The sequence below is a fragment of the Ictidomys tridecemlineatus genome, chromosome 4, assembly GCF_052094955.1.
Source record: "Ictidomys tridecemlineatus isolate mIctTri1 chromosome 4, mIctTri1.hap1, whole genome shotgun sequence".
NCBI lineage: Eukaryota > Metazoa > Chordata > Mammalia > Rodentia > Sciuridae > Ictidomys > Ictidomys tridecemlineatus.
The window spans coordinates 199026018-199042407 of record NC_135480.1 but is presented as its reverse complement, the minus strand read 5'-3'; the positions used below and the strand labels follow the sequence as shown (position 1 = coordinate 199042407).

The 16390-nt window shown below is 38.4% G+C and overlaps 3 protein-coding genes across 16 annotated transcripts in view; 1 reads left to right on the top strand and 2 right to left on the bottom strand.

Annotated features, from left to right (window-relative positions):
• Window positions 1-14134, top strand: part of Strbp (spermatid perinuclear RNA binding protein) — a 179948-nt gene extending 165814 nt beyond the window's left edge. Inside the window, exon 18 of one of the 2 annotated variants that reach the window (XM_078048154.1) lies at window positions 6136-14134. In XM_078048154.1, the coding sequence (XP_077904280.1) occupies window positions 6136-6355 (220 nt within the window). In that variant the 3' untranslated portion in view covers window positions 6356-14134. Of the gene's footprint in view, window positions 1-342; window positions 1316-6135 lie in introns of those variants that run through there. The other variant, XM_078048155.1, reaches the window with a different exon arrangement.
• The window catches only part of Rabgap1 (RAB GTPase activating protein 1), a 160949-nt gene that overhangs the window by 17822 nt on the left and 126737 nt on the right, over window positions 1-16390 (bottom strand). For 11 of the 13 annotated variants that reach the window (XM_078048149.1, XM_005320940.5, XM_078048145.1 and 8 more), the window contains 4 exons: window positions 14941-15066; window positions 14202-14345; window positions 12468-12509; window positions 12104-12232 (listed from right to left, as the gene is read on the bottom strand). In XM_078048149.1, the coding sequence (XP_077904275.1) occupies window positions 12104-12232; window positions 12468-12509; window positions 14202-14345; window positions 14941-15066 (441 nt within the window). Of the gene's footprint in view, window positions 1-12094; window positions 12233-12467; window positions 12510-14201; window positions 14346-14940; window positions 15067-15153; window positions 15289-16390 lie in introns of those variants that run through there. The other 2 variants (XM_021723511.3, XM_078048152.1) reach the window with 2 other exon arrangements.
• On the bottom strand, window positions 315-6142 carry LOC144377356 (heterogeneous nuclear ribonucleoprotein F-like). Its single transcript, XM_078048169.1, has one exon. It carries the CDS (start codon window positions 5676-5678, stop codon window positions 5121-5123), a length of 558 nt encoding a protein of 185 aa, XP_077904295.1. The 5' UTR covers window positions 5679-6142; the 3' UTR covers window positions 315-5120.

Genomic DNA, 16390 nt, shown 5'->3' with positions numbered 1-16390 from the left:
GCCAGAACCATCTCACTTGTCTCTTACCATGTACACAGGAAGTGCCCAGAAATGCTTGCTAAATTAATGAGAAAGGACCCCCTGTTCTCTGCACTGACCATTCTTCTGAGTGGAAATGGCAACCCGAGTGGATGTACAGTGCAAGTCTCTTCCTTCTGCTGGGATGTACCTGGCTCACGCCTATTCACCTTCCAGTTCAGAATCCAAAACCACTTCTGGAACCCTTCCCTCATACTCCAGTCCAAGTCTTTTTTTTTTTTTTTTTTTTTTTTAAAGAGAGAATGAGGGGCAGGGGACAGAGAGAGAGAGAGAGAATTTTAACATTTATTTATTTTTTCTTAGTTCTCGGCGGACACAACATCTTTGTTGGTATGTGGTGCTGCTGAGGATCGAACCCGGGCCGCACGCATGCTAGGCGAGCGTGCTACCGCTTGAGCCACATCCCCAGCCCCAAGTCCAAGTCTTTTCGTTATATCTTCTTAGAGTATCAACTGAATTCCTCTCCACAGTACACAATTACTTAAGTGTTTACTTAATATGCTACTTCTTTTGCTAACTGCTGTACCTCCTCCAGTGCCTAGCTCAATGCTTGGAACACAGTTGGGACTCAGTAATCAGATGTTAAATAAATCAAAGGTAAAAGAGTGAAGGCCTTCCTTTCCACCTAGTAAGGGTGCAGTAGAGACACTGACATTTCCCACTAGTTGAGACAACCACATACAGTGCTCACTGCTACATATTAGCAATATGAAATGTACCTAGCTTCCCATATGCAAACTTCACAAAGGCAGGAATTTCATTCATTGTGAAATTCCTAATGCCTGTCCTATAGTAAGCATGAAGGCACTTAATGAACAAAGATAAAGTCTCTACTCTTAGAACTTCCAAGATTCAGTCAGGTGTAGCAGCCAGGCCTGTAACCCCAGCTATTCAGGAGGCTTGCAAGTTCAAGCCTGGGAAATTTAGCCAAACTCTGTCTCAAAATAAGAAATAAAAAGGGTTGGGGATGTATCTGAGTGGTGGAGCACTTGCCCAGCATGTGCAGGGCCCTGGATTCCATCCCCAGTACTATAAATATACATGAGTAAATAGATTAATGGATTGAAGGGGAAAAAATGCCCAAGATTCATTTTTGTCTCTTACTTATAAAAAATGACACTATAACTGAGTTAAGGAAACAAGAAAAGCTGTAGATTCAGCTTCCGAGCTCTGAGTCACACCCACTGCTAGCTGACTTCTTTCTGAAGGCTTTGGAAGCCATAGGTTCACACAGAGATACTTTTGCTCTCAAATAAAAATAAAACTTGAAATTCAATCCTGTTCTGTTTAAATGTACCTTCACAGGGAAAAGAACCTTAACAAATTCCTGGGAGAAGACTGGATTTGTAATTTGGGTAAACCAATTTTATACCCCAGCGCAATTAGCCTAGTGGCTCCTAACACTGTTAGAGACAGCACCAATTTGAAAGTCTCTTCAGCACATGGCTCTTCCCTTTTTGAACACAGAAGTCAACCTTCCCTCCCTCCCCACAACAAAGTGCTCTACATCCCATTTCTGAGGGCTAATGGGCCCCCTGAGGTCAATCCATGGTCCCAGGTTAAGAAACCTTGAATTAGGAGGTAGAGATTTGTACATGCCAGTTTGATATTTTGGTGCAAATTCAGCCTAAAACACCTCTCCTTTGGTCACTCATGGGTCATAAATCTGTCATAGGAAATTGACAATGTGCTCTTAAACTATATGCTACTTGTCCTAGGGAAGCTGGTCCCTGTTCAGCCTCTGAAAAAGGTAGTGCCACCAAGGATGGAAAAAGAAAGTGTCTACTGGTGAGTGTGGGAGAAAGGTGGTACAGTCTGTTCACTTAAGAGCTGAACTAGGGCTGGGCAGGGTGGTGCATGGAGGCTGAGACAGGAGGATTGCAGGCTCAAAGCCAGCCTCAGCAAAACTGAGGTGCTAAGCAACTTAGTGAGACCCTGTCTCTAAATAAAATACAAAATAGGGCTGGGGATGTGGCTCAGTGGTCGAGTGCCCCTGAGTTCCATCCTACTACTACCCCCCCCACCCCCTGCAAAAAGAAAAAAAAAAAAAGAAAGAAAAGAGCTGAACTTGGTGCAGGTAACAGACCAAGGCTCAAGTCTGGCTCTGCCAGTGACTAACTATACAACTGAAGCAAGATGCCTAATCTCAGCCTCAACTCCATAAAAATCAATGGTCCTTATGAGAACTATTGTTATGAAGATTAGATGATGCAAAAATGTATATGCAGTGCTCAGAAGACTGCCTAGTATTTTTGTAGTGAGAGAGACAGTAATAGCAAGATCTTTTCAATAAAATAGTAGTTATTACTTGTTGGTGTTCTTATTATCTGACATCTTGTCCTGAATCAAGAGAAGGAACAATTCTTTGAACATGTGCTGCAAACAGTGAGTCATTCAGACAAGGTCTATTTAACAAGAAAAGCATGAAATAGGCTGCCCTTTGGAAGAGGAGCTGATTTCCAGGTCTGGCTTAAGCATGTGTTGAAAAGGTCAGAACCCCTGCAGGGCTGGAGTCATAGGGAGTCCAGCAAAGGGAGGTTGAATGTTAGTTGCTGTACAAGTTGTGTGGCTGAATGGCTGGATGGTAGGTTTAAATAAGAAAAGGTCTGGAGATCCCAACTACAAAATCCTGAGTGTTTTGTGTGGCAGGATTAACAGGAAGCTAAATAAATCTGACATATACTCACCTTCCTGCTTAAGAATGCTGGGGCAGGGATTGTGCTTTTTTCAGTTGCTAATTAAAAGAATCTGATTTACATAATATTTTTCAAGATAATAAAATGTCTCTATACCTTCTGTTTTATTTAATTCTCAAAGCAGGGATTATTACCCCACTTTACTGATAAGGAATAGAGATCTGGATAGATAACTTCTTTAAAGTCAAGTACCCAGTGTTAAGTGGCAACATTAGCACAAGAATACGAATCTAAGGTGATTCTTATTCCATAATTATCTGTTTCTTATAAGTACTGCTACATAAGAAAATTCATAAATGCTTGTTTGAAGTCCACTGACTTAGGACAGTACTCTGGATGCCTGATCAGAGGTTGTCAAAACAGGACAGCCAAAAGACCACTGGTATTTGAAGGATGTGAGCAGCAGTGACTCACTGGAGGGAGGGAAGGTTGACTTCTGTCTCTCACTACAACCCTGCTGTGCAACCTACCCAGGTCATGGGTCATGCAACAGAGGCAAAGTCAGGATAGGAGCCAACCCTTTGGAACTCCATGGCCTGCACTCTTAACTGCTTGAAATGAACAAACATTTCATTTCATTTTGGCATTTTAAAATTTGTTCAAATAGTTTTTACACTCAAACTCCTTGAAAGATCACAAAACAGAATTAAGGCATTTTGATTCTATTATCAGAATGTTTTTCTAAAATACAAGAAGAAAATTAGTAGTGGAGGCCACAACAGGTAAGGACCAAGATCAGGACCAAGGGACACCAGCTTATTAAAGAAAGAAGGTAGTATCACTGCTGCCCTTGCATCAACTGGCAACATTTAGGCTGTTAAAAAGAAGAGGGCACCTACTCAACTATTCCCATAAAATCCTAGTTAAAAGGTATGAACAAAGAAACAACATTGTAGTGTGGTCTAGTTGAAAGGACATCTGAATTTAGCTACACTGTATAGAGTAAGTTTCAACTTTGACACAGACTAAATTACCCATGATTACACGATCAACATAAAAAAAGGGAGCCAGTACAAAAGCAGTTTTTGTTCCATTCGTTCAATCCTTCATTTATAGCAAAGCACAATGACTATATATGCATTGAGTGTAGAGTCTGAATTTTCTGGGATCCAAACCCAACTCCATTGCTTACTAATACTCTTTGAAATTTACTTCAATTTTCTAAGCATCTCTCTAAAAGGACCACAATAGTCACTGTAAGGATTAATTCACTGTGTGACCACATCAAGAAATAAGACTGAGAAGTCAGTGCCCTCATGGGGCTTAAGATCCTAATGTACACTACTAATCACACAAATGATCTGAAAAGAGAATGAAGTTCAAACTAGCATAGCTTTTAGCTCTTGAATAAAAATATGACATAAGGGCAAATACTAACAAATGCCAAAGATCTTTCTGCTTCTCCAAACAACAAACTTCATTAATCTAGAGATAATGCTATTTGGTTTTTGTAAACTTTTTGCTTATAAGTAGTCTGCAATCTAGTACATTCACTTTTTCTTTGAAATACCAAATTCAAAGGAGACAATGGTTCAGAAATTCCATTTTGTCTCAGGCATAATTCTAAGCAAGTACACACAAACAAATTAGGCCCCATTATTCAGGTATGATTTAAGGAACTCACTGAGCCATCTCTTACAGCATAGTTCTTGCCTCTTCTAAACTACTATCACACATCAGACTTGTCAAAAATCCTTACATAGAACAAAGAAAGCACTACTCAAATTTCTTTGTGTATGTGAAAAAGTCATTATTTTAAGAAAAAAATTTAGTTAACAAAAAATTTAACAAGTTTCACTTAGCAAAATACACCCAAAAGGAAATCACAATACCAAGAAAGCTTTAAGTCAAGGCCTCACCAATTCCTACAGATTAGTATTGTGTCTTAGTTCTCAAAGCTGACTTTAAAAAGCTTAATCTTAATCTAAAAATTTTAAATAAAGAAGAAAAAAATTAGAACATGAGAAATGTTTCTCTTTGAATAGGGACCTAGCACCTTTGAGTTCTCCCAAAAAAGTACATCTTCCCCAATGTGTTCACTGTGGTGTTGTGTAAAAGTCCACATTCAAAATACTTAAAACTACTTTAACTCAGATAACATCACTCTGAAGAATACTAATGTTAAAATGTTAATCAAGAAAAACTGAAGAAAGTAATTTTTAGTTTACTTAATATCACATGCTAGAAGAAAAGTTTGCATGAGAAAACACTGCAGAGGTAATTTTTAAATCCAAATTTCACCAACTCATGGTGCAAAATAAGCCCCACAGCTTCCTCTAGTTATAAACTGCTTTTCACTGCTTGTTGACTGCCTGTGAAAATTTGATTGAAATAAATCAAATGTTACTACAAAACTAGTCAAATCCACACATGCTGTTCTGACTGTTACAGCCAGCCCCATAACAGCCACTCACTGATTGGCTCTCTGGCCTGGACAGCTGATACCCCCATGCCCTGCATCACTTGGATGCTATAAGCCCCATTGCTGGCCCCTGTCATTGAATTCAGGAAGAGATCTATATACCTGTGCTGCATGTTGGCCCTGTCTTTTGACATAGCTGCTACAGCTTCTTCATGATTGGCAAACTCAACAACTACTTTGCCTGTTATTCTACCATCAGGGCCGATCTCAATGTGGACTCTCAGAGGGTTGAGTGGAGAGAAGATGTAAATGTCATTCTCAGTCGCTTTGTAGGGCAGCCCCCGTTGAATGGACACAGTTACAACAATAAGATCACAATGTTTAAACACAACAATGATAAAAGTAACTATTTGTTTCCTCTGCACCATGAATTCACCGACTTTATATCTATGGTCATACATTCCCAAGAGACAGTAACTGAGTTCTCTCCCAAACAGGTTGATGGTAAAGCCATAGCCATCACTCAGGCCGCTGTAGTCTTCATAGCCTCTATATCCTGCACGAGAGGCACTAGATCTCATCCTCTCCAGGCCCAACTGCTTTACAATGCCAATGTACCTCCAGGCTGTACCTGGCTGGTCATAGGGCCACTGCAGACATGAACTTCAGAGGTGGATCAGACTATGATCTAAATTCCTCCTTACTTCATTGTACCTATGCCCTATTCTCTCCCTGTGCTTCCCTAGAGCCTTTTTAGCCAATTCCTGTGAGCAAACTGCACAAAGGCCTCCCCTATAATCTTGCCTTTGGGGTCCACAGGCAATGTGATCTTGTTTGGCAGAATTTCCAACCCTGAGAAGAATGGAACAATTTCTTCCTTTGTGCATCCAAACAGGAGTCCCCAAAGCCACACGAAGCCGTTTTGGCAGTGCTGGCACTGTATGGACCACTTTGCTTCAACACCCAATCCATCTTGGTTCTGTGTGACTTGAACATCTCAATGTATCGGTGTCCCATAATTTCCCTGTCTTTTTTCAGGGCCATTTTTACATCATGTTCTGATTCAAGTTCAACAAAAGCCTCACCCCTCTGCCTGGCTTGTCTAGTGTACTTGAAATGGACACCTGCAACCATCATGGATCAGGCAGTTGGAGAGAAAGTTCTCATGTTCTCCATTGATCAGGAGCAGGGCAAGCCATGGAGCTTGACCACAAAACCTTCACCTCCCTCAGGGCCTACCAGCATCATGAACACTTGACAAGGCAGATGTCAGACAAGTTTGGGCACAGATTTCTCAAGGAATGATGGATGCTGTCAGTGGGAGACCCTTAAAGTAGGTAATAAGTTGTCCACTGAGGAAGGTAGGTCTGATTTCTACTTTCACTAAGCAAGGGTGGCTCGTGGCCAGAGAATGCAAATTCCACTCAACACTTAAAAAACGTAGAAGTCTCCGGGGAGAGTCTAGGTGCATCTTTTTTGTTCTTATCCCATGCGCAGCTCACCATGCCCAGGCTAGGCCATTGGGTCTCAAGTATAGGAGCGGAAGCTTCAAATTTCTTGAATCCAATTTTAAGACACAAGATTATTTTTTTCAACCATCCTTTCCCCCCCACACCAACAAACTATGCATGACATAGTTATGAGTATGAAAGCACTGTGGAACTCCCAGGGCTGTTCATGATCTAGAACAATACATTTAAAGTAGAAGTGGATATTATATCAGCAGTGGAAGGAAACAATTTTTCTATCTCACATCACTGACCCATAAAGGGAAAGAACACACTTGACAAAAACAGCAAAGTGAGTCTTGATGTATATTAAATTTTATTTTAAGAACAGGGAATCTAACTCCTCAAGAAAGAAAAGATTCCATAATAAGTTCACATTTTAAGGAGAAAGAAGGAGAAAGGGAGAAATAAAAGGTCTGGAAAAAAAAAAAAAAAGTAAAGAGGCCCAAGTCAGGCATGCAGATTGACAGAGAAAGGAAAGATCTGTGGGCAGAGAATGAAGTCTTTTTGAGCAACACACCCATCTTGTGGCCATTTCAGATACTGCCACACCAAATTTAACTCTCATTAGACTTTTGTAAAAGAGGCAGCAGAATGGAGTAGAAAGCATTAGGAATGTGGAATCAGAATTTCTACTAGGGTTCCTGACACTGTCCCACCAGTACCACTTGAGTAAGCTACATGACTTCCGTAAGCTTCTGTTTCCACACTTGGTACACCCTACTTGTTGAATACTGGGAGAAAGAAAGAAGATGTTTGTAAGAATTACACAAATACCAGAAATTACAGCAATAAGATCACAATGTTAAAACACAACAATGACAAAAGTAAACTATTCGTTTCCTAGGCACATGAAGCAAAGTGCTCCTAATTCTCACTTTAATCAGGGAATACAACTGAGTAAACCAAGCAACAATTTAAAAATAATGGAATAGGATATCAACAAGTTGCACATCCAAAGTTTCCTTTGCAAATTCCATGCCAGAAGTTCAAAAGTTAGCTTCCCAACTATTCACAAATCATGAAGTGCCTTTTCCATGTCTAAAGGGGGCTCCAAGCCACAGATGATTTGGAGCATTCTGTGCCAACTGAGGCCTTCTACCTCATGCATGCCACAGCATGCACAGATCGAAGTGCACTTGCCAGTGATTCTTTTTTAACTTTGAATTGGCACACAATCACTGTGAATTATCACTCTGACAATAACTGGCTCAACTACTATCTCCATCTCCCTTACTATTTCTTGGTATTGGAGCCAAGATTACTGCCTGTAATCCCAGTAGCTCAGGAGGCTGAGGCAGGAAGACTGCAAGTTCAAAGCCAGCCTCAGCAACTTATTGAGGTCCTAAGCAACTTAGCAAGACCTTGTCTCAAACTAACAAACAAAAAGGGCTGGGGATGTGGTTCAGAAGTTAAGCGCCCCTGGGTTAAATTCCCAGTATTCTCTCATGTCTTGGTGAATCTATAGGCTTTCCATGCTATGACTGAATTTCAAGAAAAAAATTATTATTTTGTCTAAAATATGTGCAAATAGGGAAAATCATCCAAAGTGTACCTCAAATATGCAAAGTTCTCCAGGGCTGGAAGGAATTATTTGTTTATGCACAAAATATATGTGCTATGAAGACACCCTGAAGACAGCCTTGCTAGCCTTACTTTATTCTAAGTGTAGCAAGGGGGAAAAAAAAAAGATATCAGATACCTTTTATCTGGACTATGGAAATAAAGAATTTATATACTATTAAAGTGATTCAAGCTAATGAAAACCCAGACTAAAGCCTCTAGCTAGTTTTTTTAAGTTTTGCCCAAATTCACCTTAAATCCTCCTTGTAAAACACTTTAGAAAAACTCAACAGCATATTCATTCATTCAATCAGTATTTGCATGCCAGACCCTGTTCTTGGTTCTAAGAATTCAGCAATCTGTTCTGCTGCAGGGCCCCCACTCTAGGGATAGAAAATCAGATAGGGTATGAGACAAGGGCATAAAGGGCTGGGGAGACTGCTACTTTTGATATTGTGACTACAGAAAGCTTCTGATATCTGAGCTGAAGACTGGATGAGGTGACAGTCCACACAGACAGCTAGGAAAATGTGACAAGCCAGGGTAAAGGCCAGAGGGGGGAGAACAAGCTTGGCATGTCCCCAAACAGTGAGGTGGCCAGGGGGATCTGAAGTCAAAAGAGCAAATGGAGAAAGCAGCATGAGATCCCAGGCCAGACCTTGTGGGTCATGCACGTGACTTTGTCAGGACTTGCAGGACACGGTAGGAACTGTGAGTTCTGTTGTAAAATAAGAAGCCATCAGGGAAGAAAAAGGGGGGGGGGGTCTTATGAAAATGGAAGGGATACCAATAGGGTAGAAGAAGGGGTAGGAGATGGGGAGGTATCATGAAACAAAATCTACCAAATTATGCTATGTCCATGTATGAATATACCACAGTATTATACATATAATTATGCACTAATTAAACTACTAGTAGTAACAACAATAATAGAGGAGATATCAGTAGAGTTAGAGCAAGTGGATCAGGGAAAGGAGGAGGGGAGTCAAAGGGAAGGTATTAGGAAATGAGAATAATCAAATTGTGTTATATACATGTACATATGTGGATTAATGAATCCCATTATTATGATTACAATCACTAATACACAAACACACACACACACATACACACAGCCTTTAGATAGTTTTAAGCAAGGAAAAAAAGGGACAGAGAAAAGTAAGCAAGGAGGCCCACCATGTAAACAAGAAATGGTGGTAATAAAGAAATACAGTGAGATTGGGCTCTTAATGATGAAGGCTGATCAGAGTGTCAGGATATACTTTAATGTGGAGTGTGAAGATGTCAAGTATGAGAAAGAGAAGTCAAGGACAACAATGAGGTTTTTGGCCTAAGCAACTAGATACCGCTAACTAAGATGGGGACACTGAAAAAGAAGGTTTTAGAGGGAAGACATTAAGAGCAAAAGAGTTGGCACATTCTTGTGTGCTGAGCCAGGTTGAGGTAGAAAGAGTGACTCTGAATCTCAGAACTTATTTGGGCCTATGTTCTGTGCAATCCATTTGCTTTAAACTTTTTACTGCACAATATCTGATGTCTGTTAGAAAAACTAGAGAGGAAGTGATAGTAGTAACCATTATTTCTTTTCAGGCACCGTAAAGACAGTGTGTGTGTGTGTGTGTGTGTGTGTGTGTGTGTGTGTATACATACATATATATATATATAAATTGTAGCTAACCCTTATCTCACACACACAAGCTTAGCCATAGTACCTGATGCATGATGAACTATCATTAAACATTAGCCATAATATCTGTGACGTATAATTTTAATCTGAATGGAACTTTAATGATAATTTGAATTTTCAGAAGTTCTATTTCTTTTTGTTTTCAAATTCTCCAGTCACTTTATATTATGCCTTCTATTGTTTCTTGGGTTAATAGGTAGAGTTTTTGTATCCTCCCTTCAATAGACCAGGAAAAAAGTCCCACCTATGTGGAGGTCTCAGATTTAAATCCCTATTAAAGGCCTGCAGTCATGTCTACTATGTATGTGTGATCATTAAAACCCTAACAACACGGTTCCATATTCCCTTGAGATGCTGACGTATGAATTTACACACATTAGTTTTGAGCTACTTTCTTTTGGGCACCCTGTACATCCATTTATCTTTTTTTTTTTTTAATTGTTTTTTTAGTTGTAGTCAGATACAATACTTTTATTTTATTTATTTATTTACTTTTATGTGCTGCTGAGGATCAAACCCGGCACCTCACATGTGCTAGGCAAGCACTCTACCACTGAGCCACAGCCCCAAGCCTCTCTATCTACCTTTTTTTTATTTTCAAGTTCATTTAAGTATTTGAACATCTCTTGGGTTGTATTCTGTCTAGCCTCTTTGTGTTCAAAGAATAAAGGTAGTCTGAATTAGCTCAATTTGATACTTAATCAGAACCAGCAGTTCCATATTATTTTATCGAAGAGAAAAATGAAACCTTACACAGAGGTGAAGTAACTCTTGAATCCAAACCCCTGCTCTATTTTGTAGATAGTGAAGCTGCCCCCACATCTGTCTTGACACATGAATCTTAGTTCTACTTGAGGGTACAATTATGTCCTATGTATGTACCTTACAGAAATCTGAATATAACAATTTACTCTATCCCTGCCTACACCCTGAAATTCCAAACTAAACTTTCAATTATTTTTTTCTTTCTTAAAAAATACAACTTTATTAACACATGAGCAAAAGGCAATAATGGTTTTTACCTTAAAAGAATTATACATGTCATAAAAGCTACATGAAGTAATAAAATCAAGTGGGGATTCTCACATATTATTAGTTTCATTTAGGGAATTTAGGGAACTTCTAGCCGTAACAACAAATGCTGAAAGTAAAAGGACAATGCAAGAGAAATCACGAAAGCTAAATTCTGCCACTAACTAGGTGTATCAAAGGGGCTACCACTGTTGCTGTGTTTTGGTTTCTTTTCAAAATGGGGATAGTAATATCATTCTTAGAATTCAGGAAGTGGGGCAATGAGATTGAATTTAATGACTATATAATACAGTCATTATATATACTATATAATACAGTCATATACAATCATCCTTCAGTGTCTTGGGAGACTGGTTCCAGGATCCCCCTTGGATAGCAAAATATGAGGATGCCCAAGTTCCTTCTGTAAAACAGCATATTATTTGCATATAACCCATGTATGTCCTCCTATATACATCAAACCATCTCTAAATAATTAGTTAATACCTAATACAATGTAAATACTATATAAATAGTTATTATGCTGTAATGTTTAGGGAATAATGACAAGGAAAAAAGCCTATATGTATTCAGTGCAGACCTATTTTTTTTTTCCCTCTGAATATCCTCAATCTGTGCCTGAACTAAAAGATGTGGAACCCATGGATACAAAGGGCTGACTGTATATGAAAGAATTTGGAAAGAAAAACATGATGTCATACAAAAGAAAACATCATTATTTATCATAGGTTGTGCATTCCTAATAAAAAATATCTAAAGTCTGAAACTTTCTGAGAACCAACATGATGCCACAAGTGGAAAACTCCACCACACCTGACCTCATCTGATGCATCAGTCAGATGCACTAAAAATACTACATAAAATGACCTTCAGGCTGTGGGTAAGGTATATATAAACAAATGAATTTGGGATTTAGAAAGATGTGCAATCCCAAATATTATGCCACCAACCATTTGGAATAAGAGATATACATGTTACAAATGTTAAAAGAGTTTCATCAGGAAAAGTGAGAAAATTAACTGAACAAAAGAAGTCTTTTTTTTTTTAAATATTTCTTTTAGTTGTAGGTGGACACAATATCTTTATTTTGTTTATTTATTTTTATGTGGTGCTAAGGATTGAATCCGGTGCCTCACACATGCAAGGCAAGTGCTCAACCGCTGAGCCACAACCCCAGCCCCATAAGATTCTTAATTAGTGCAAAAAATTATTTTACCTTCATGTTGCAAGCTAATTCCATTAGTTTTTTTGCATTTTCTTCTGAGCGGTATCTTTTAGGAAGCTGAACTCTGAAGAACTTCAAGGCACCTTCAAAGTCTGTCAATAGCAGGTCATCCTTGGAAGTCTTGAAGACAGAAAAAAATACAATCACGGAATAAAAAGGTTCGCTGTGAAGATGCCTGGGAAGCTTTTAAAATCGTGCATTTTAAAAATACCCAGATGATATTTCTTCTTGTTTAGCTACTTATGCATATTCACCATCAGTGAAAATATCAGAGCACAGCAACCACTTAGATGAGACTAAGACTAATAGAGCCAGGGTATGTGCCAGGTAATTCATCTTATGAATAAACACGTACCTTTAATAATCCAAGGGCGACATTAAAAATAACACTTATTCCCTGAAAGAGAAGGTAAAAAATATTTTCAGTGTCATATGTGATGCATGTGGTTAGTCCTCAGATTAGCCCACGATTTTAGAGAAATTATGAAAATATAAGTTAGGAAATGAATTATCTTGGAAAATAAAAATTGCAGGGTTATCACTGAAAAGTCACTTAAAGTCAACCCATTCTCCTGGTTTTCTCAGAGAAGAGCTTTTCTAGCCCTATATTCACATTTGACAAGAAAGAATGCTTCTCCAAAGTAGGCCATGATTTCAAATCGAAATAAGAATTATAAAACTGTGAATGACCAAAAAAATAACTCCTGGTGGACTTGCCCTGTATATTGGGCTACCCCAATCCCAGTACATAAATCCATTGAGCTCTAGATCCCAGACCTGTGTCTGCTCTGAGCTCCTTCCAGTCTGCCTTCTCTTATCTAACCAATCTGGGAATCACGGAGGCAAAGAAACTATGAAAAAGGCATTATTATCTGTGATCAAGTTAAACACTTTGCTTCAGTTTCCAAAACTAATGTTCTCCTAAGGGTTTTCTGAGATAATTAGTTGCAAAGTTTATGTAAATTACTTAGCAAGCCACCTGGCCTTTAGTAACTATTTAACAGATGATTATTTCTAATTATGAAAAACTAGACATAAAGTTTGGAGATCAGAAATTGGTTACATAAATTATGGCATATCCGAATAGTGGGGTGCTGGGTAGCAAGTAATAATAATGGCATGTTGGTAATATAAGAATGAATGAGGCTAACAGATATAAATTCCTCATGGATTTTTGTATGCTTTGAATATGCCATAATGAGACAAAAAGGACTATATAGGTATGTGTGTTCACAGATGTTCAAGTATTTGAAATGAAAAAACAGAATAGTATATATAGCATAATCATGTTCTAAGATGTATATACATTGAACCATAACATTATGTGTGTCCCAAATGGAAAAACACAGTATCCCATATAGAAATTATAAACATGAATATATATAAACATACAAAAAAGGTTTAAAGGACACATACCTAAATATTAAAGTAGTTAACTTTTAGACAGTGGGACCAGAAGTATTTTAACTTTTTGCTTATGTTTTAAAGTTTCTATAATAAACATTTTATTTTTATATTTAGTTTTTTCTTAAATACACACATTACATCTCAAAACCCAAAACTCAGCAAAGACTGTTCTTTACTCTGAATCACTCTTCTGTTTAACAATATATCTCCCCAGATTTAGCAAATTCCTACCAAGCTTTAAAAAACAGGGTGAAACAGTCATATAATGAAGTTCTGGCCAATTTGTAGAAGATTTCTTAAAAAGGGAAGCACTTGCCCCCACTCCACTCTTGGCCATAATAAAAGATATGAAGGCTGGAACTCTATTCCATTTAAGGATGGAACCTTCTGCCTTCTTTTACCTGAGAAAGAAATCTCTATTTTAATTAGTCATTGTTATTTTGAGTTTCTTTATAAAATGCAGTCAAGCCTAACTCTAACTAATACAAATGTCTACTATATCTTTTCTCAACAGAGAGCACTTCAACAAATTTGAGTAGTATTCATTCGCTCATGGAAGGTTCACTTCAGCCTGGATTTCCCAGCAACAAAATAAAGTAACTTAGAATAAACTTTTGACAAGAGCTGACACAGAAAGTATGCTGCAGACAAGAGTCAAAGTGCTGTGGCCTCTAATACACACCTCACATAAAAGCAGGTCGATGATATGGAAGACCATGTAGAGAGGGAATTTTGCAGTGAAAAGTGTAAGGAACCACTGGGAGGCATACATGTGTGCTTCAAGGCTGATGTCCAGGAAGTGGCTATACAGGTCAGGGATGTATTCCTGAAATAGCAAACCTCTAATTAGTTTTGGGCACATGTGTAGCCATCCTACTCCCTCTTGGGAGGCTCATAAATCTGCCAGAAATAGGGCAAAAAAATCTATATACTTGTGTTCTTCAAAAAAATCTCTGAAATGCTCAGAATACTTATCATCTGGTATTAAGCTGGCACTCAGCCTCTTTTCCAGACCACAAACTAGCTCTAAAGCAAGAAGGATTCCCCACATGGTGACAAGTATTTGGAAAGCCAGTTTTTCTTTCCAAGATATGAAATGTTTGGGAAAGTTGTTTGGGAAAGTTTGTTTCACTTTTGTTATGAAATTCCTAACCAGCTTCACAGCCATGGTGAGTGAGCACTTCTTGACTGAATGTGCTATGACAAAGGGCCTTACAAAGTCATTTGCTCTTTCGGCTGTTTTTGAGACTGAAAAATCAGCTCACCCCATCAGGTTCACATTATATTAATCTTGACCTCCTCACCACAGTGAGAACTGACAGAAACAAAACCTGTTCTTAATCAAGGATGATACTGAGTCCACAATCTAGCTCTCCCTACCCTGCTCTTTTTATTGAAGGCAAGCTGGTTTCTCTTTTTACCTGCATGAGGCGTTCCAACTGGGAAAATTTGCAATGCAAATCTTCAAAGTTTTGCTTGAAAAGTTCCCTGAGACCATAGTCAAACATGATCTTGACCAGAACACTGAATGCCTGTTCTTCAGGCATCTGTAACAGACAGGCAACCAGGGAAAAGTTACAAAACATACACACAAGTTTTCTCAGTATAGTAAATCCGTCTTTCTATTGTCTTACCAGGAAATGTAGTTTGCAGAACCTCAGGTCTAAAGTTTTGATTACTCGGGCAAGAAATGTTCAATGATGCCTACTCTGTGTCAGCACTGTGCCTGTCCTCAAGGAGCCTCCCGTACAGCTAGGATATAGTAACTGTAATATGAATTAGGTAGAAGGATCAGTGAGAACACAGGACAGGAAGATCTGCATCTGCCAGAAGTCAGGAATAGGCTTTGTGGGGAGGACAGGAATTGAGATGAGTTTAGGAACAGGCTGATACACAGAGAAGGTTTCATCTTTCCTAAATCATGAGACCTCCATTTAATCATTGTACTTCCCTTAGCTGCCTTTATTTTCTAGTAAATTTTTTTTTCTTCTCCATCACTATTGAAAACACAGCTTGTTATAAAAGAACATTACACATGTTAAGGCTTACCATAATACCTGAAGTATCAAAGGAATGTTTGCAGTACAGCTAAAAAATACCTGTTTTACATCTATTTATAAATAATACATATTTATAATAATCTATTTATACTAATAGATACATCTTCATAGATTTATGGGAAAATATTTCCCTGAGAACCTAGCAAGATGTCTAGTTTTCAAAACAGAAGAAAAGCATTGACAATGTTATTTAAGGCTTGGTATGACAGCAACAAGCCTTTCAAAAGTTGGGAAGGTGGGCAGGCTTCTATGGAACAAGAGTAGGGAGGTTAGGTAAGCACAGAAATCACTGAGAATAAAAAAGACAAAAGAGCAAACCATATTAAGGAATAAATGAGAGAAACATAGCAGATTATTCAATAGATCAGATCTTTTGAGGTCTTCATCACAGAAGGCAACTTCACTTTCCCACATGTGAGAGAAGTGGCCTGACCACACAGGATTTCTGATTCTCCTCACATTGAAACAAGCATTGATCTTCACACTGCAGCAAGCAACAGAAGTTCAAACCAAAACCGGGGGAATCTGGGAAAGCCATTTTCCATGGGTTATAGTACTTAAGTGGGGATGTCACTGGACTAAGGTTGCAAGAGAAACAACACAGGCTTGTGAGACCAAGATAAAGTTTGACTAAAACAACCAAACAAAATTTTAAAAACTTGACCTCTTTATTAAAATCACAGCTTTAGCATATTTTTATATGAACTCTTTATTAACATCACAGCTTTTTATATAATCAAAATACTACCAAGCTGGGTTCACAATGGAGAAGAGTTACAAAGTAGCCTTTGCTTTACCTGTATTACAACCT